General features: G+C 36.0%; 4 protein-coding genes across 4 annotated transcripts; all 4 read left to right on the top strand.

Moving 5' to 3' along the window:
• The first annotated feature begins 3,913 nt into the window (after positions 1-3,913).
• Positions 3,914-10,116, top strand: LOC131164961 (agamous-like MADS-box protein AGL62). The gene is made up of 2 exons (XM_058122528.1): positions 3,914-4,492; positions 9,488-10,116. Exon 1 carries the CDS (start codon positions 3,936-3,938, stop codon positions 4,488-4,490), a length of 555 nt encoding a protein of 184 aa, XP_057978511.1. The 5' UTR covers positions 3,914-3,935; the 3' UTR covers positions 4,491-4,492; positions 9,488-10,116.
• Positions 9,480-10,034, top strand: LOC131163477 (agamous-like MADS-box protein AGL62). The gene has a single exon (XM_058120073.1). The coding sequence runs from the start codon at positions 9,480-9,482 to the stop codon at positions 10,032-10,034; it is 555 nt and encodes a 184-aa protein (XP_057976056.1).
• Positions 10,117-13,859: 3,743 nt separating the features above from the next.
• LOC131164962 (agamous-like MADS-box protein AGL62) lies at positions 13,860-14,579 on the top strand. The gene has a single exon (XM_058122529.1). It carries the CDS (start codon positions 13,882-13,884, stop codon positions 14,434-14,436), a length of 555 nt encoding a protein of 184 aa, XP_057978512.1. The 5' UTR covers positions 13,860-13,881; the 3' UTR covers positions 14,437-14,579.
• Positions 14,580-18,263: 3,684 nt separating this feature from the next.
• On the top strand, positions 18,264-18,946 carry LOC131164960 (agamous-like MADS-box protein AGL62). The gene has a single exon (XM_058122527.1). The coding sequence runs from the start codon at positions 18,283-18,285 to the stop codon at positions 18,835-18,837; it is 555 nt and encodes a 184-aa protein (XP_057978510.1). The 5' UTR covers positions 18,264-18,282; the 3' UTR covers positions 18,838-18,946.
• The last annotated feature ends 469 nt before the right edge of the window (positions 18,947-19,415 follow it).

Below are 19,415 nucleotides of genomic sequence, written 5' to 3'. Positions count from 1 at the left end.
AGCGCTTAAACACCTTGGCATATCATGTTGAATGGAGAGCGAAAACATTCAATTCTTTGCCATTTATTCTCAAGTAACGAGCTTATCTTGATCGTCTATTATCACCACCTGCTTATCTTTGAGGCTAATTTGGTAATCTTTCTCCACAAGCTGTCCAAGACTAAGTATATTAGTCTTCATGGCTGGCATATAGTACACGTTGGAGATAAAAGCATGGTCTCTATCCTTCCTCTAGATTAGGATATTTCCCCTTCCTCGAACTAGGACTTTAGAGAGATCAACAAATGATATCTCTCCCTGAACTTTCTCATCAAGTTCATTAAATAGATTCTTTCTTCCAATCATGTGATTGTTGGCTCTAGATTCAAGGTACCAAACATTTTGGTCCTGGTGGGTTGAAATGTGTGCCATCAGCATCAACAATTCTCCTTCAGCTTTCCCCTTTTCTGCAAAGTTAGCATTTTCATTTAGTTCGTGATTTTTGGGATTACGTTTGCACTCATTAGTGTAGTGTCTGTACTTGTGGTAGTTGTAGCACTGAACGTTTCTCTTGTCTACGTTCGGACGGTTATTGTATCCCCCTCTTCTTCATTATCCTCTACCTCGTGGGACATAGTTTTGTTGATTGCATCCTTCTCTAGTGGGACCTCTTCCACCTCTGCCACCTTCTCTAAAGTCAAAATTTCCAAAAAAATTTCCACAAGGTCCTCAGCCTCATCCTCATCCTCGCTGTGACATCCCCCCTTTGTCATATCTATTTGTAGTGAGGGACAACTTCGATTGGAGGGCTTGATCCAATGCTTTATCTTCACTCTTTGTGTTGAATTTCTGCTCATGGGCTTGGAGTTAGCACACAAGTTCTTCTACGGACATGGTTTCTTAATCTTTTGTTTCTTCTATGGTCACAAATATATAATCAAATTTTGGATCCAAAGAAAGCAAAATTTTCTCACAAATTCTCTCGTCGTTGAGAGTCTCTCCATTTCTTCTCAATTGATTTGATACTACCATAACTCGTGTATAGTAGTCAGTAATAAATTCAATAGATTTCATTTTTAAAGATTCGAAATCACCTCGCAATGTTTGAAGACAAATTTTCTTCACTTTGTCTGCACCTTTGTGTGTTCGATGAAGAGAGTCTCAAACTTCTTTAGATGTCTTGGAGGAAGTGATGATTTCGAACGTGGCCTCATCAAGGCCTTGGTAGATTATGGACTTCGCCTTACAATCCTTCTTTCGATCGGCTCACAAGAACTTTCTTTGAGCCTTAGATATAGTTGCTTCACCTTTTTTTTATGGGCTTTCTCTGTACCCATCTTCAACAATGTCCATGACATCCTCAGCACCTAGAAGGGCTCTCATATAAATAGACCAATTGTCATAATTCTCCTGTATCAACTTTGGAATGACCGTTTGGGTAGCACCGTTCGCCATCGGGTTTAATACATCAAAAAACAGAGTAAGAGAGATTGATTTTAGCAAATCTGATGCCACCAATGTATTCAAAAGGTAAAAAAAAACCTTAGGAACCAGTTTTGGGTTACAAAGAACCGGTCCAAATGACACTGAATTAGCTAAAAGAAACTTTCTTAACCGGTTTGACTTAATAGCCAAAAGACAACGTCAATGAACGCCCTTAGAGCCATATGGCATTTTCTAGGCCTGTTGCGTGTCGGTGTCTAGACATGGGTCAGTCGCTCGGGTCAGGTCATAATAGAGGGTCTGGTGCTGGGTTGGGTCATCTTCACAAGGCTGGTTATAGGTTGCTGGTTGCTGGGCCAGGTCACGGATTGGGTGTCTGGGTCAGATCTCACCAGTCAGGCGAGGAAGACGCGTGCAGATGCATGGAGCGTGTGACGTCGGCAGTTAGTGTCCTTGCCAGAGGGAGGTTTATAGTGGTAAAGTCTATCACGTACTTCATACGTTCCAATCAGCCTCCTCATTGATAGGTCCTAAAAAACACAAAAGGTGGGAAAAAAATATAACAACACAATAGAGATCAGTGGTAAGTTTGCTAATGGATAATAAATTAAATTTAAATGAAGGCACATAAAGAACATCAAAAAGAGAGAAAGTAGGAGAAAAACACATAATGTCGGTATGAGTAACAGAAACAATGTCACCATTTGGAAGCTTAATGGGGCATGGTTGATTAAGGAAAGTAATATTAGCAAACGAAGACAAATTGGAAGTCATATGATCGGAGGCACCTAAATCAACAATCCATTTAGTATTAGAAAAAGAAAGCAGAATGACAAGAAGTAAGGTTACCAGCAAAATTGGCAAAGTTGGTGTTCGAGAGCGATAAAAGATCCAAGAGTTGACGATATTGTTCACTGGTGAGACCAGGAACAGCAATCTCAGGAGAAGTTGAAGAACTTGTGACAGTATTTGCAGCCATTGAAGAATCAAATGTGATGTTGGACATAATGTCATATCAGTTTAGATGAATTAAACTGCTAAATCGAGTCAGATCCGATCTCTATGATGGCAAAAAAAAATGTAACCTTTGATTTGATAATCTCGCTGTAAGAACAGAAAGGAAAATTTAGCGATTGTTTAATATGAGAATACCGGAGAACATATACAACGCCGGAGGATGAACGATGAACTAGGATGAGGCTGGAGAAGGCAGGTCTAGCTGGAGACTACCCAGAGGTCACTGGAGAGACAGAGATGAACTAAGACGCCTAGAGGAGATGATCGAAACGATGACGCCGGCGACTGTTGTGCGAGAGAGCCGAGAGAGAACTGTGGAAAGATTCCGGTAAACAGAGATGCAGCCGAGAGAGGACCACATGCATGCAAGTCTGAAACATGCTAGAGAGGATAACAGAGCTCCAAAGAAACTACTGCGAGCACCGGTGATATTGGAGAAAACTAGTCGAGATAATGGGAAAAACTGAGAACCAGAGAGTGCCGGAAATGCACTAGCCGAGACTGAGAACTGAGATGTTAAGAAACTGCAAGACAACTGAAAAAAAAAAAAAAACAGAGAGCATACAGATTGCCAAAAAAATGGAGACGCTAGAGAACTGCCGGAGAAGATGAGGTATAGAGTTGACGAGAGACTGCCGGAGAGGTTGAGCAAACGACAAACGGGCCTGAGCGAACGCCGGAGGCTAAGAAACAACGAGAGAAGGGCAGAGTTGCCACTGAAAATCAGAGAGCAAAACGAGCAAAGCATCGGAGAAGACAATCGAAACTAAGAACCAATGAGCCAAAACTGAGAGTCAATGGAGGAATGAGAGAACTGTTGCTACTGCTCTTTACCGGAGAAGACATTGTCGGGTTAGTGACGACTGTCGAGAAGCAAGGTCAAGTCTGCGGCAGAGAGAGATGGATTGCGAGAGAGGTACACCTTTCACTACTGTCTTCTAGGGCTCTGAGAAGCCGGAGACGATGAAGACAATGCCTGAACGGAGAAGAACCAGTGTGCTCTCTGAGTCACTGAAGACGATGACGACAATGTCGTCAGAACCGGCAGCCGAGTGGAAGGACGATGGGACCAGCCAGAGGCAATGAGACGATGCCGAAAAACTAAGCACAAACTGCAAAGGATGCCGAAGGGATAACGGTGTTAGCGTGTGTTCAGAAACAGTAGGTGGCGGCAATGAAGGTTATGGAAGAAGGAAAAAAAAATTAGGTTTTGACCGCAACTTGCTTGATACCATGTTAAAATTGAATAAGGGGATTTTTTTATATTTATTATTTAACAATATAAGGGTATTTTTAATCATAAGTCAAGGATTTCAAATTATTCCTAAATATTTGTTCTATAATAAATACACAATAAATAAAAACAGGAAAGTATATATGTAATGATAGTGATTAGTTACTGACAATCATCCTAGTCAGATTTTTACCTTGCTGTTTTAAGACAAACACACCGCCACATTATATTCTTACCCCTTTTTTCTCTCAATTCTTCAACCATGGTCAGGACACCAAACCAGGGGAGGCGGCGAAGCGCCGGCCGCCAAAAGATCGAGATCAAGCAGATCGACCAGAAAAGCAATCTTCAGGTTTCTTTCTCGAAGCGCCGGGCAGGAATGTTCAAGAAAGCCGGCGAGCTCTGCGTCCTCTGCGGCGTCCAAATCGCCGTCATCGTCAAGTCTCCCGGCAACAATTTCTTCTCGTTTGGGCATCCCAGCGTCGACGCCATCGTCGACCAGTATCTCGCCGGAGGCCCGCCGCCGGGGTCCGCCGCCGCCCACCATACGACGGATGAGTACAACCGCAGCTACGCGGCGGCGTTTAAGGAGATAGAGGAGGAGAGAAAGAAGGCGCCCGCCGTTGAAGAAGCGAAGGCGGCGGTCTACGGCGGCGGCGGGGGGTTCTGGTGGGAGGCGGCTATTGACGGAATGGGATTGGAGGAATTGGAGCAGTTCCAAGCATCATTGACGGAGCTGAAGGAGAATTTGAATGCCAGGCCGCTGGCGGCGCTGTCGACCGGCGACGAGAACTTCTTGCCTTTGCCAAACCTTTAAAGGTTTGAAGCTTTACATTTTGTGTTCGAGAGATTTAGCAAGCATTTTAAAATTTTGTATGAATTTTAAATTTTCAATTAAACTAAAGATTTTTCGTCAATTTGTCATTGGTTAATAGATTAAATTTCTATCAATTTGGTTGATGAGAATTATAATCTTGTTAATCAAATTAGCCAATTTCGCACCCATTAATGAAGTTTCAAACTTAGATGGGAATATCTTGATTTTATGTAGGCAAGAGAGAAGATTGCTTACAAGAAAAAATTAAATTCATCTTTTGTACGATAGATAGATTATTTATTTTTGAACTTGCACAAAACACTTTTTCTGAAGCTTAAAAATGATTAACCCTCCATGCTAATAAGATAAGGTTTTGAAAAGAATCTCCCTCTCTCTCTCTCAGCCTTTTGATAAAAAAGTGACCCCTGTTCTCTATCTCTTCTGCTGATCATAATACCATATTTCTCTTCCTGAGAAACACTGATTTAGAACACGGGCTCTGATACCAATTTCTCACGAATCCTTACTAGACTCAAAACTGAGATTAGAGTGACTAAGGGGGAAAGAAAAATTAATTAATAACAAGTTTATTACATTTTCCTGATTTCTTTCTGCAATCCTGTTCAAAGTTGTAACAGGTAACCTTTCGTTTCCCATTAGGGAGCTTGGTGTCTATGTGGAACCTCTACGAGCTCTCCTTCCAACGAGCTTCCTTAGGCTTCCTTAGAACTTCAACCATCACACTCTAGTGTTTGGAATAAAAAGAAAGATTCAAAGAGAGAGATTTCTTGAACTGAACAAACTTATATTAATGCTTCTTAATTTTCCCTCTCCTAACATAAGGGTCAGAGTTATCTTAAATAGGCAAGCAAAAGCTAATGCATAAGCACAACTTGTTTTCTCAAAAGCAGATGTCTGACGTAAAGTAAAAGTAAAGCTATAAAGTAAAAGCTACTTTAATAAAAGAGGAGGACACAACTAAATTATTTGTCGTTTGAATGTATTTCTTCAGTTGTAGTAGTGTTTGTATATAGATCAATCATTTTAAAAAAAAAAAAAAATTATGCTAAGGGTGAGAATCTTCATCTTTGGTATTTTCTAGTCTTGCGAAAAATCTTCTACTTTAATCATCCAAATTTTTTTTTTCAAGTTTGTTATTGGAGATTTCTTTTGTTCTATGGTGGATTCATCTCTTTTCCTATGTACTTTTGGATTTAAACTATCAAAAGATTGTGTGAAACCAACTTATATGTGTTGTTTAGCTTTAAAATTAAACTATTTTCTCTTAATATGGCTTCATCGTAAAATATTAATTTTGAATTAATTAGGAACATGTCTTAATATCTAATTTACGTGTTGAACAATATGTGGTTTAAATATACACACCAATATACATGTTATACTAATCTAAATTGTTGTCATTAAGTATTCTATCTAATCAAAATATTGTTATAATTAAAGTGAAATGAGATACGTGAATGTTCACTCTTTTATTTGAAAACTTTCTACAAACATAAACCTGCATTAAGCACTATGGTTAGTATCTTTTATCATAAAGACAAGTCAAATGAGAGGTTTGATGATTTCAAAAATATGGTTGCATCTCAGTTCTAATTTTCTACGAATTGATTATTTTAAAAAAAAAATTAATTGTAAGATTTTATCAATGCTAGATTAAATAAAAAAAAAATACCTATTGCAAAATTTTAGTGTATACTTTTGAATTGTATAATTTTGTATCAAAATTAAATATATAATTAGGGTATACAAAACTATATACTTGTGAAGTTGTGGAGGACTTTGGTAAAATAGGGCAAATTCATCCAAGTAAGAGGGATGTGTGATGGCTCGTTTGGGCCGTGAAGAGATGGGTGGAGGGGGTGGTGGGGAAGGGGGTGAGGGTGAGGGTGTCAATGAGGATACCAAGGGAGAAGGAGAGAGAGGTGAGGGGCCAGGGGAAGGTGTGGTTTACTGAGTAGGTAAAGTGTAGGAAGGGTGTATATCAGGAATAGGAAGGAAAAGGACGGGAGAAGATGTAGGAGTTGGAGGTATGAGATGATAGGGAAAAACATTTTCTTCAAAGGTGACATCATGGGAGATGAAAATTTTTTTGTTTTCAAGATCGTATACACGATAAACCTTATGATGAGCAGGATAACCGAAAAAAACACATCGAAGAGCACAAGGAGAGAATTTATCGCGATGTTGGTGAGCGGTTTGGGCATAGTACAAGCACCCAAACACTCACAAGTGTGTATACGATGGTGGTTTCTGAAAAAGAAGTTCATAAAGGGACTTATGATTGAGGCTGGGTGAAGAAGTGCGGTTAATTTAATATGTGGTTGTGAGAATGCATTTGCCCCAAAAATAGATGGAAAGATTAGCTTGAAAACGTAAACATCGAGTCACATTAAGAAGATGGCGATGTTTACGCACGACAACACCATTCTGCTGAGGTGTATCCACACATGTGTGCTCGTGAAAAAAGCCTTGATCATGGAAAAAAGTTTGAAGCAGGGTGGATAGAAATTCTCGACCATTATCAGTGCGTACGTGCTTAATAGTGCAATTGAAATGATTTTTGACCATGGCACGAAAAATTTTAAGGCAAGTGAAATTATTAGATTTAATGCGCATAAGATAGACCTATGTAGCACACGAGTAGTCATCCACAATTGTTAAAAAATAATGTGCACCAGAGAGTGATGTTGTAGGATAACCACCTCATATATCCGATAAATCTGATTAAAATAAAATGTGCTCTTATTTGTATTTAAAGAAAAAGGTAAACAAGTGTATTTTACTCTAGTACAAACATTACAAGGCAAATGAGAACAAGAAATATTTAAAGTTTTTGGAATACTTGAAATAGAAGGATGACCAAGACGTTGATGCCAAAGAGTAGTGTCAGAACAAGCTGAGAGTGGAAAACTGAGGCGGAGGGAGGTTTATAGTGGTAAAGTCTATCCCGTACTTCACACATTTCAATCATCCTGCTCGTTGATAGGTCCTAAAAAACACAAAAGATAGGAAAAAAAATATGACAACGCAATTGAGATCAGTGGTAAGTTTGCTGATGGACAATAAATTAAATTTAAATAAATACACATAAAGAACATTAAAAAGAGAAAGTAGGACAAAAACGCATAGTGCCAATATGAGTAAAAGAAACAATGTCACCATTTGAAAGCTTAATGGGGCATAGCTGATTAAGAAGAGTGAATTAGAAAAAAAGGACAAATTGGAAGTCATATTATCGGAGGCACTTGAATCAATAATTCATTCAGTATTAGAAAAGGAACGCAGAATGACAAGACGCAAGGTTACCAGCAAAATTGGCAGAATTGGTGTTTAAGAGCGATAAAAGATCCAAGAGTTAACGATATTGTTCGCTGGTGAGACCAGGAACAGCAATCTCAAAAGAAATTGAAGAACCTGTGACAGTATTTGTAGTCATTGAAGAACCAGATGTGATGTTGGACATAATGTCATATCAGTTTAGATTAATCAAACCGCCAAATCAAGTCAAATCAATCTTTGTGACGGCCAAAAAATATGTAAACCTTCGATTTGATAATCTCACCATAATAACGGAAAGGCAAATTCAGCAATTGATTAATATAAGAATGTCGAAGAACATATATGACGTCGGAGAATGAATGGTGCACTGGGATGAGGTCGGAGAAGGCAGGTCTGGCTGGAGACTACCCAGAGGTCACTGGAGAGATAGAGATGAACTGAGACGCCTAGAGGAGATGATCGGAATAATGACGCCAATGACTGCTGCGTTAGAGAGCCGAGAGAGAACTATGGAAAGATGCCGATAAATAGAGATGCAGCCGAGAGAGGACCACATGCATGCGAGTTTGAAACACGCCAGAGAGGATAACAGAGCTCCGAAGAAACTGCTGCGAGCACCGGTGATACTGGAGAAAATTAGTTGAGAAGATGGGAAAAGCTGAGAACCAGATAGCGCCGGAGATGCACCAACCAGGACTAAGAACTAAGATGTTGAGAAACTACAAGATAGCCGAAAAAAAAATAGAGAGAGCACACAGATTGGAGAAAAAATGGAGACGCTGGAGAACTACAGGAGAAGATGAGGTTGAGAGTTGACCAGAGACTTCCAGAGAGGTTGAGTGAACGACAAACGAGCTTGAGCGAATGCCGGAGGCTGAGAAATGACGAGAGAAGGGTAGAGTTGCCACCAGAAACCAAAGAGCAAAATGAACAGAGCGTTGGAGAAGACAACTGGAACTAAGAACCGGTGAGCCAAAACTAAGAGCTTATGGAGGAACGGGAGAATTGTTGCTGCTGCTCTTCGTCGGAGAAGACGTCGTGGAATTGGTGACGACCGTCAAGAAGTAAGGTCGGGTCAGTGGTAGAGAGAGATGGATTGCGAGAGAGGTACATCATCCGCTGCTATCTGCTAGGGCTCTAAAAAGCTGGAGATAATGAAGACGACGCTTGAACGGAGAAGAACTAGTGTGCTCTCTGAGTCACTAAAGAAGATGGCGACGACGCCATCAGAATCGGCAACTGGGCGGAAGGAGGATGGGACCAGCCGGAGGCGATGAGATGACACCGGAAAACTAAACACAAACTGCAGGGGATGCTGAAGGGATCACAGTGTCAACGAGTGTTTAGAAACAGTGGTCGGCGGTAATGAAGGTTAGGGAAAAAAGAAGAAGAAAATTTAAGTTTTGAACGCAATTTGCTCCGATACCATGTTAAAATTGAATAAGAAGATTTTTCTATATTTATTATTCAACAATATAAGGGTATATTTTTACATGAGTCAAGGAATCCAAAATATTTCTAAATATTTGTTTTATAATAAATACATAATAAATGAAAAATGGAAAGTGTATATGTAATGATAGCGGTTAGTTACTTCCAATCAGCCTAGTCAGATTTTTACCTTGCTGTTTTATAAGACAAACACACCGCCACATTGTATTCTCACCCCTTTTTTCTCTCAATTCAACCATGGTCAGGACACCAAAACAGGGGAGGCGGCGAAGCGCCGGCCGGCGAAAGATCGACATCAAGAAGATCGACCAGAAAAGCAATCTTCAAGTTTCTTTCTCGAAGCGCCGGGCAGGAATGTTCAAGAAAGCCGGCGAGCTCTGCGTCCTCTGCGGCGTCCAAATCGCCGTCGTCGTCAAGTCTCCCGGCAACAATTTCTTCTCGTTTGGGCATCCCAGCGTCGACGCCATCGTCGACCAGTATCTCGCCGGAGGCCCGCCGCCGGGGTCCGCCGCCGCCCACCATCCGACGGATGAGTACAACCGGAGCTACGCGGCGGCGTTTAAGGAGATAGAGGAGGAGAGAAAGAAGGCGCCCGCCGTTGAAGAAGCGAAGGCGGCGGTCTACGGCGGCGGCGGGGGGTTCTGGTGGGAGGCGGCTATTGACGGAATGGGATTGGAGGAATTGGAGCAGTTCCAAGCATCATTGACGGAGCTGAAGGAGAATTTGAATGCCAGGCCGCTGGCGGCGCTGTCGACCGGCGACGAGAACTTCTTGCCTTTGCCAAACCTTTAAAGGTTTGAAGCTTTACATTTTGTGTTCGAGAGATTTAGCAAGCATTTTAAAATTTTGTATGAATTTTAAATTTTCAATTAAACTAAAGGTTTTTCTTCAATTAGTCATTGGTTAATAGATTAAATTTCTATCAATTTGGTTAATGAGAAGTATAATCTTGTTAATCAAATTAGCCAATTTCTCACCCTAATTAATGAAGTTTCAAACTTAGATGGAAAAATCTTGATTTTATGTAGGCAACAGAGAAAATTGCTTATAAGAAAGAATTAAATTCATCTTTTGTACAATAGATAGATTATTTATTTTTAAACTTGCACAAAATACTTTTTCTGAAGCTTAAAAATGATGAACCCTGGATGCTAATCAGTTAAGGTTTTGAAAAAAAAAACAGCTCTCTCTCTCTCTCTCTCTCTCTCCACACACATATATATATATATTTTAAAACTTGCTCTTTATCCTCTGATATTTTGCTACATCATATTCTCCATCTTTTCAGGATGCTTGAATTAAAATTGAAGAATTTTCTAATTGTATGAGCAATTTTCACCACTATCTAATTCTGCATAGTTTTGTATTAGCATAATATATTCAACTTCAATTCTTCAAATTTATCACAATTGAATTATTTGTCGTTTGAATATATTTCTTCAGTTGTAGTAGTGTTCGTATATAGATCAATCATTTAAAAAAAAATTATGCTATGGGTGAGAATCTCCATCTTTGGTATTTTCTAACCTTGCGAAAAATCTTCAAATTTATCATAACTGAATTATTTGTCGTTTTAATTTATTTTCTTTTTTATATATATATTTTGTTCATGTTCTGCCTGTTCAATTTACTACTCGGATACATAATACTAAGAAAATATGTTCTAATAATTAGTAGGTGTGAATGTATATCTAATATTTGTAAAGTTAAAATTACTGTATATGGGCATGACATGCTATTCCAAATAAACCAAATAAGATACATAATATTAAAGAGAAAATGTGAGATAGACAATCACTCAAATAATAATTTATTTTTATTATAATATATTTCTTTGAATGTTTAAAACAATATATGTTATCAATAACATCATAGTAATGATGTTGATATTATCAATTTGACCATAGGTCTTATTACTAATGACTTTTAAAACCATGTCACTTAAAATTGTTCAACATATGTATCTTTTTCTAAGAAAATTTGTGGCAATTATTGAGAGATTGTGATCAAACTAAGGATAGCCAAAAGTAATAGATACATTCTAAAACTAATTTTTAAATTATCTATTAACAAGTAAGCACAAAATAATTTAAACAGTAAATTTGACTTAAAAAGAAAATTAGAACTAAACTTCATTGAGGTTAACATTGTCAAAATTTAACACTTGTAGTCCAAGACAACAGAGATAATGATTGTCACAATCTAACATATATAGAAGGCCTCATCTCATGCACGTATAAGGCCAATCTAGTTTGAAAGAATATTCAAGACCTTAATTTCCAAATTAGCATAGCCTAACTTAAAATATCAATTGAGAGGAATATCTACAAATAGCAATCCTAATAACATTGCAAGAGAAATAAAGTTGAAAACCATTCTGGATATTAGAGTAATAAATGTAAGAATATAAAAATAAATAAATAAATGGTAGTAATTTGGGAGTCGTCACACGTCATGTAATTCTTGAACTAGATTTTTTTTTTTAAGTCTTCAACTTATGAACACATGCTACTCTCATATACATCCTTTATAGCATCTTATTGCATATGTCAAACATTTTAAATATTCAAATTTGGGTCCACTATGTCAAAATACTTTGCCTGAAGACAATTAGAGTCAAATTTGTGCATCCTTCTAATATTTGGTAATGGTATAACTTTTGGTGTTTGTAATGACAAAATTTTCAACTTTTTATCTTTTTTCAATTACAAGCTCTAACCACAATAACAACTAGATAAGCGTTTATCTTAACCTCAGTATCAAAAGAACGACTCATATGATCAATTTGTTAGGAATTCCCTTTGATTCGTTATTGTCTTTGTGTTCTATATAAAATTGCAACTAATTAATATGAACCCACAATTCAATTTGTTACTAGTCCCTCTAGTTTCTTTACTAAGCTTGCTCAAAGATTGGTCAAAGATTAACCATATGAAAATTTTGAACTTTGTATATTTTCAACTAAGTTGTTTGAAGGTTTGAAAAGTTCTCCAAAGTTGCATTCAATATTAAAGCAAGTTACACATTTAATAATATTTAATTAGTTGTTAGAAATTTTTACATTATGTTTTTTAAAATACTTGTCTTTTTGTAAAACAAAAAGGAAGATATATGTTTTTATGGCAAACCTCAAGAGAGATTCCTAAATTTCTTGAAACATCATGGAGGTCCCTGAGGAGAGGTTTGTTGGCTTAATAAGGCTTACAATTCTTATTTTGATGATAACAAATCAAATGATATATTTAATATGTTTCAAGTAAAAGTGTTCAGGAAAATAATAGAGTTCAAATGTATAAGAAAGTTCATAGATTACAAAGAGCTTGAAGAATGAAGTCATATTGTAAAAAACTCAAAGGAAAGAATGCAACTACAAAGATGGTAAAAGAACAAGTTTTGAAGACTAGATTATACTTTTAAGGATATTCTTAAATGTAAGTAATTCAAAGTAAATCTTAAGTATAAAGAAATTTGAAGCTCATAAAAATTCAAAAATATGTTTTTATATATATACTCTAAAGAATATTTCTTAAATCCATAAAAAGAAAGGGTTTAACAAAAGAAAATTTTTTGAAATAATGAAGTTTTTAAACATATTTATTTCAAAATATTTGGAAAATCAAAAATATTTTTTTAAAACATATATACTCTAAAAAGTATTTTTTTAATAAATAAAAAGGGCTTAAAAATAGAAGATTTTTTAAACTATGTTTTTAAACATATTTATTTCAAAATATTTGGAAATGAATTTTAAGAATCTTTGGGAGTAATGGATGATTTCAAAAAAACTCTATAAATAGTACTAATCTCAAACATTTTATAAAAGAGAAAAGAAAGTACAAAGAAAGAGAGAAAGAACTTTGATGAAATATTCAAAAGAATTTTGAAATTGAGAAATCCTCTAAAGTTTCCAGATCAAGTGCTTTTCAACAACTTTTCTGATCCAGAGATATTCAAAGGCTTTTAGATCAAAGTAAGTTTTTTTTTAAGGTTTTAGATCAACTAATCTTCAAGTATTCAAAATTTTGTTTTCAAAGGATCTGAAATTCTTTTAAGATAAACTCTTTGATCTGAAATCGATTTACATTCTGAAATTAAGTTTTCCAACGATCAAAATTTTTTTCGTGCGTCATTCGCTGCTATCTGCTAGGGCTCTAAAATGCTGGAGACAATGAAGACGATGCTTGAACAGAGAAGAACTAGTGTGCTCTTTGAGTCACTAAAGACGATGGCGACGACACCATCAGAATCACAAACTGCAGGGGATGCTGAAGGGATCACAGTGTCAACGAGTGTTTAGAAACAGTGGTCGGTGGCAATGAAGGTTAGGGGAAAAAGAAGAAGAAAATTTAAGTTTTGAACGCAACTTGCGCTGATACCATGTTAAAATTGAATAAGAAGATTTTTTAATGTTTATTATTCAACAATATAAAGGTATATTTTTACATGAGTCAAGTAACCCAAAATATTTCTAAATATTTGTTTTATAATAAATACATAATAAATGAAAAATGGAAAGTGTATATGTAATGATAGTGGTTAGTTACTTCCAATCATCCTAGTCAGATTTTTACCTTGCTGTTTTATAAGACAAACACACCGCCACATTGTATTCTCGCCCCTTTTTTCTCTCAATTCAACCATGGTCAGGACACCAAAACAGGGGAGGCGGCGAAGCGCCGGCCGGCGAAAGATCGACATCAAGAAGATCGACCAGAAAAGCAATCTTCAAGTTTCTTTCTCGAAGCGCCGGGCAGGAATGTTCAAGAAAGCCGGCGAGCTCTGCGTCCTCTGCGGCGTCCAAATCGCCGTCGTCGTCAAGTCTCCCGGCAACAATTTCTTCTCGTTTGGGCATCCCAGCGTCGACGCCATCGTCGACCAGTATCTCGCCGGAGGCCCGCCGCCGGGGTCCGCCGCCGCCCACCATCCGACGGATGAGTACAACCGGAGCTACGCGGCGGCGTTTAAGGAGATAGAGGAGGAGAGAAAGAAGGCGCCCGCCGTTGAAGAAGCGAAGGCGGCGGTCTACGGCGGCGGCGGGGGGTTCTGGTGGGAGGCGGCTATTGACGGAATGGGATTGGAGGAATTGGAGCAGTTCCAAGCATCATTGACGGAGCTGAAGGAGAATTTGAATGCCAGGCCGCTGGCGGCGCTGTCGACCGGCGACGAGAACTTCTTGCCTTTGCCAAACCTTTAAAGGTTTGAAGCTTTACATTTTGTGTTCGAGAGATTTAGCAAGCATTTTAAAATTTTGTATGAATTTTAAATTTTCAATTAAACTAAAGGTTTTTCTTCAATTAGTCATTGGTTAATAGATTAAATTTCTATCAATTTGGTTAATGAGAAGTATAATCTTGTTAATCAAATTAGCCAATTTCTCACCCTAATTAATGAAGTTTCAAACTTAGATGGAAAAATCTTGATTTTATGTAGGCAACAGAGAAAATTGCTTATAAGAAAGAATTAAATTCATCTTTTGTACAATAGATAGATTATTTATTTTTAAACTTGCACAAAATACTTTTTCTGAAGCTTAAAAATGATAAACCCTGGATGCTAATCAGTTAAGGTTTTGAAAAAAAAAACAGCTCTCTCTCTCTCTCTCTCTCTCTCCACACACATATATATATATATTTTAAAACTTGCTCTTTATCCTCTGATATTTTGCTACATCATATTCTCCATCTTTTCAGGATGCTTGAATTAAAATTGAAGAATTTTCTAATTGTATGAGCAATTTTCACCACTATCTAATTCTGCATAGTTTGTATTAGCATAATATATTCAACTTCAATTCTTCAAATTTATCACAATTGAATTATTTGTCGTTTGAATATATTTCTTCAGTTGTAGTAGTGTTCGTATATAGATCAATCATTTAAAAAAAAATTATGCTATGGGTGAGAATCTCCATCTTTGGTATTTTCTAACCTTGCGAAAAATCTTCAAATTTATCATAACTGAATTATTTGTCGTTTTAATTTATTTTCTTTTTTATATATATATTTTGTTCATGTTCTGCCTGTTCAATTTACTACTCGGATACATAATACTAAGAAAATATGTTCTAATAATTAGTAGGTGTGAATGTATATCTAATATTTGTAAAGTTAAAATTACTGTATATGGGCATGACATGCTATTCCAAATAAACCAAATAAGATACATAATATTAAAGAGAAAATGTGAGATAGACAATCACTCAAATAATAATTTATTTTTATTATAATATATTTCTTTGAATGTTTAAAACAATATATGTTATCAATAACATCATAGTAATGATGTTGATATTATCAATTTGACCATAGGTCTTATTACTAATGACTTTTAAAACCATGTCACTTAAAATTGTTCAACATATGTATCTTTTTCTAAGAAAATTTGTGGCAATTATTGAGAGATTGTGATCAAACTAAGGATAGCCAAAAGTAATAGATACATTCTAAAACTAATTTTTAAATTATCTATTAACAAGTAAGCACAAAATAATTTAAACAGTAAATTTGACTTAAAAAGAAAATTAGAACTAAACTTCATTGAGGTTAACATTGTCAAAATTTAACACTTGTAGTCCAAGACAACAGAGATAATGATTGTCACAATCTAACATATATAGAAGGCCTCATCTCATGCACGTATAAGGCCAATCTAGTTTGAAAGAATATTCAAGACCTTAATTTCCAAATTAGCATAGCCTAACTTAAAATATCAATTGAGAGGAATATCTACAAATAGCAATCCTAATAACATTGCAAGAGAAATAAAGTTGAAAACCATTCTGGATATTAGAGTAATAAATGTAAGAATATAAAAATAAATAAATAAATGGTAGTAATTTGGGAGTCGTCACACGTCATGTAATTCTTGAACTAGATTTTTTTTTTTAAGTCTTCAACTTATGAACACATGCTACTCTCATATACATCCTTTATAGCATCTTATTGCATATGTCAAACATTTTAAATATTCAAATTTGGGTCCACTATGTCAAAATACTTTGCCTGAAGACAATTAGAGTCAAATTTGTGCATCCTTCTAATATTTGGTAATGGTATAACTTTTGGTGTTTGTAATGACAAAATTTTCAACTTTTTATCTTTTTTCAATTACAAGCTCTAACCACAATAACAACTAGATAAGCGTTTATCTTAACCTCAGTATCAAAAGAACGACTCATATGATCAATTTGTTAGGAATTCCCTTTGATTCGTTATTGTCTTTGTGTTCTATATAAAATTGCAACTAATTAATATGAACCCACAATTCAATTTGTTACTAGTCCCTCTAGTTTCTTTACTAAGCTTGCTCAAAGATTGGTCAAAGATTAACCATATGAAAATTTTGAACTTTGTATATTTTCAACTAAGTTGTTTGAAGGTTTGAAAAGTTCTCCAAAGTTGCATTCAATATTAAAGCAAGTTACACATTTAATAATATTTAATTAGTTGTTAGAAATTTTTACATTATGTTTTTTAAAATACTTGTCTTTTTGTAAAACAAAAAGGAAGATATATGTTTTTATGGCAAACCTCAAGAGAGATTCCTAAATTTCTTGAAACATCATGGAGGTCCCTGAGGAGAGGTTTGTTGGCTTAATAAGGCTTACAATTCTTATTTTGATGATAACAAATCAAATGATATATTTAATATGTTTCAAGTAAAAGTGTTCAGGAAAATAATAGAGTTCAAATGTATAAGAAAGTTCATAGATTACAAAGAGCTTGAAGAATGAAGTCATATTGTAAAAAACTCAAAGGAAAGAATGCAACTACAAAGATGGTAAAAGAACAAGTTTTGAAGACTAGATTATACTTTTAAGGATATTCTTAAATGTAAGTAATTCAAAGTAAATCTTAAGTATAAAGAAATTTGAAGCTCATAAAAATTCAAAAATATGTTTTTATATATATACTCTAAAGAATATTTCTTAAATCCATAAAAAGAAAGGGTTTAACAAAAGAAAATTTTTTGAAATAATGAAGTTTTTAAACATATTTATTTCAAAATATTTGGAAAATCAAAAATATTTTTTTAAAACATATATACTCTAAAAAGTATTTTTTTAATAAATAAAAAGGGCTTAAAAATAGAAGATTTTTTAAACTATGTTTTTAAACATATTTATTTCAAAATATTTGGAAATGAATTTTAAGAATCTTTGGGAGTAATGGATGATTTCAAAAAAACTCTATAAATAGTACTAATCTCAAACATTTTATAAAAGAGAAAAGAAAGTACAAAGAAAGAGAGAAAGAACTTTGATGAAATATTCAAAAGAATTTTGAAATTGAGAAATCCTCTAAAGTTTCCAGATCAAGTGCTTTTCAACAACTTTTCTGATCCAGAGATATTCAAAGGCTTTTAGATCAAAGTAAGTTTTTTTTTAAGGTTTTAGATCAACTAATCTTCAAGTATTCAAAATTTTGTTTTCAAAGGATCTGAAATTCTTTTAAGATAAACTCTTTGATCTGAAATCGATTTACATTCTGAAATTAAGTTTTCCAACGATCAAAATTTTTTTCGTGCGTCATTCGCTGCTATCTGCTAGGGCTCTAAAATGCTGGAGACAATGAAGACGATGCTTGAACAGAGAAGAACTAGTGTGCTCTTTGAGTCACTAAAGACGATGGCGACGACACCATCAGAATCACAAACTGCAGGGGATGCTGAAGGGATCACAGTGTCAACGAGTGTTTAGAAACAGTGGTCGGTGGCAATGAAGGTTAGGGGAAAAAGAAGAAGAAAATTTAAGTTTTGAACGCAACTTGCGCTGATACCATGTTAAAATTGAATAAGAAGATTTTTTAATGTTTATTATTCAACAATATAAAGGTATATTTTTACATGAGTCAAGTAACCCAAAATATTTCTAAATATTTGTTTTATAATAAATACATAATAAATGAAAAATGGAAAGTGTATATGTAATGATAGTGGTTAGTTACTTCCAATCATCCTAGTCAGATTTTTACCTTGCTGTTTTATAAGACAAACACACCGCCACATTGTATTCTCGCCCCTTTTTTCTCTCAATTCAACCATGGTCAGGACACCAAACCAGGGGAGGCGGCGAAGCGCCGGCCGGCGAAAGATCGACATCAAGAAGATCGACCAGAAAAGCAATCTTCAGGTTTCTTTCTCGAAGCGCCGGGCAGGAATGTTCAAGAAAGCCGGCGAGCTCTGCGTCCTCTGCGGCGTCCAAATCGCCGTCATCGTCAAGTCTCCCGGCAACAATTTCTTCTCGTTTGGGCATCCCAGCGTCGACGCCATCGTCGACCAGTATCTCGCCGGAGGCCCGCCGCCGGGGTCCGCCGCCGCCCACCATACGACGGATGAGTACAACCGCAGCTACGCGGCGGCGTTTAAGGAGATAGAGGAGGAGAGAAAGAAGGCGCCCGCCGTTGAAGAAGCGAAGGCGGCGGTCTACAGCGGCGGCGGGGGGTTCTGGTGGGAGGCGGCTATTGACGGAATGGGATTGGAGGAATTGGAGCAGTTCCAAGCATCATTGACGGAGCTGAAGGAGAATTTGAATGCCAGGGCGCGGGCGGCGCTGTCGACCGGCGACGAGAACTTCTTGCCTTTGCCAAACCTTTAAAGGTTTGAAGCTTTACATTTTGTGTTCGAGAGATTAGGATTTAGGTAGCAAGCATTTTAAAATTTTGTATGAATTTTAAATTTTCAATTAAACTAAAGGTTTTTCTTCAATTAGTCATTGGTTAATAGATTAAATTTCTATCAATTTGATTAATGAGAAGTATAATCTTGTTAATCAAATTAGCCAATTTCTCACCCTGATTAATGAAGTATCAGACTTAGATGGGAAAATCTTGATTTTATGTAGGCAACAGAGACAATTGCTTACAAGAAAGAATTAAATTCATCTTTTGTACAATAGATAGATTATTTATTTTTAAACTTACACAAAACACTTTTGCTGAAGCTTAAAAATGATAACCCTGGATGCTAATCAGTTAAGGTTTTGAAAAAGAAAACAGCTCTCTCTCTCTCTCTTTCTCTCTCTCTCTACACACACATACATATATTTTAATACTTGCTCTTTATCCTCTAATATTTTGCTACATCATATTCTCCATCTTTTCAGGATGCTTGAATTAAAATTGAAGAATTTTCTAATTGTATGAGCAATTTTCACCACTATCTAATTCTGCATAG

The sequence above is a fragment of the Malania oleifera genome, chromosome 9 (assembly GCF_029873635.1).
Source record: "Malania oleifera isolate guangnan ecotype guangnan chromosome 9, ASM2987363v1, whole genome shotgun sequence".
NCBI lineage: Eukaryota > Viridiplantae > Streptophyta > Magnoliopsida > Santalales > Ximeniaceae > Malania > Malania oleifera.
Note: the sequence above shows the minus strand (reverse complement) of the source record. Positions and strands in the feature narration are given on the sequence as shown.

Bases quoted from the DNA above. Each gene is read 5' to 3' on its own strand.
- LOC131164960 (XM_058122527.1), top strand. From the start codon at position 18,283: ATGGTCAGGACACCAAACCAGGGGAGGCGGCGAAGCGCCGGCCGGCGA.
- LOC131164962 (XM_058122529.1), top strand. From the start codon at position 13,882: ATGGTCAGGACACCAAAACAGGGGAGGCGGCGAAGCGCCGGCCGGCGA.
- LOC131163477 (XM_058120073.1), top strand. From the start codon at position 9,480: ATGGTCAGGACACCAAAACAGGGGAGGCGGCGAAGCGCCGGCCGGCGA.
- LOC131164961 (XM_058122528.1), top strand. From the start codon at position 3,936: ATGGTCAGGACACCAAACCAGGGGAGGCGGCGAAGCGCCGGCCGCCAA.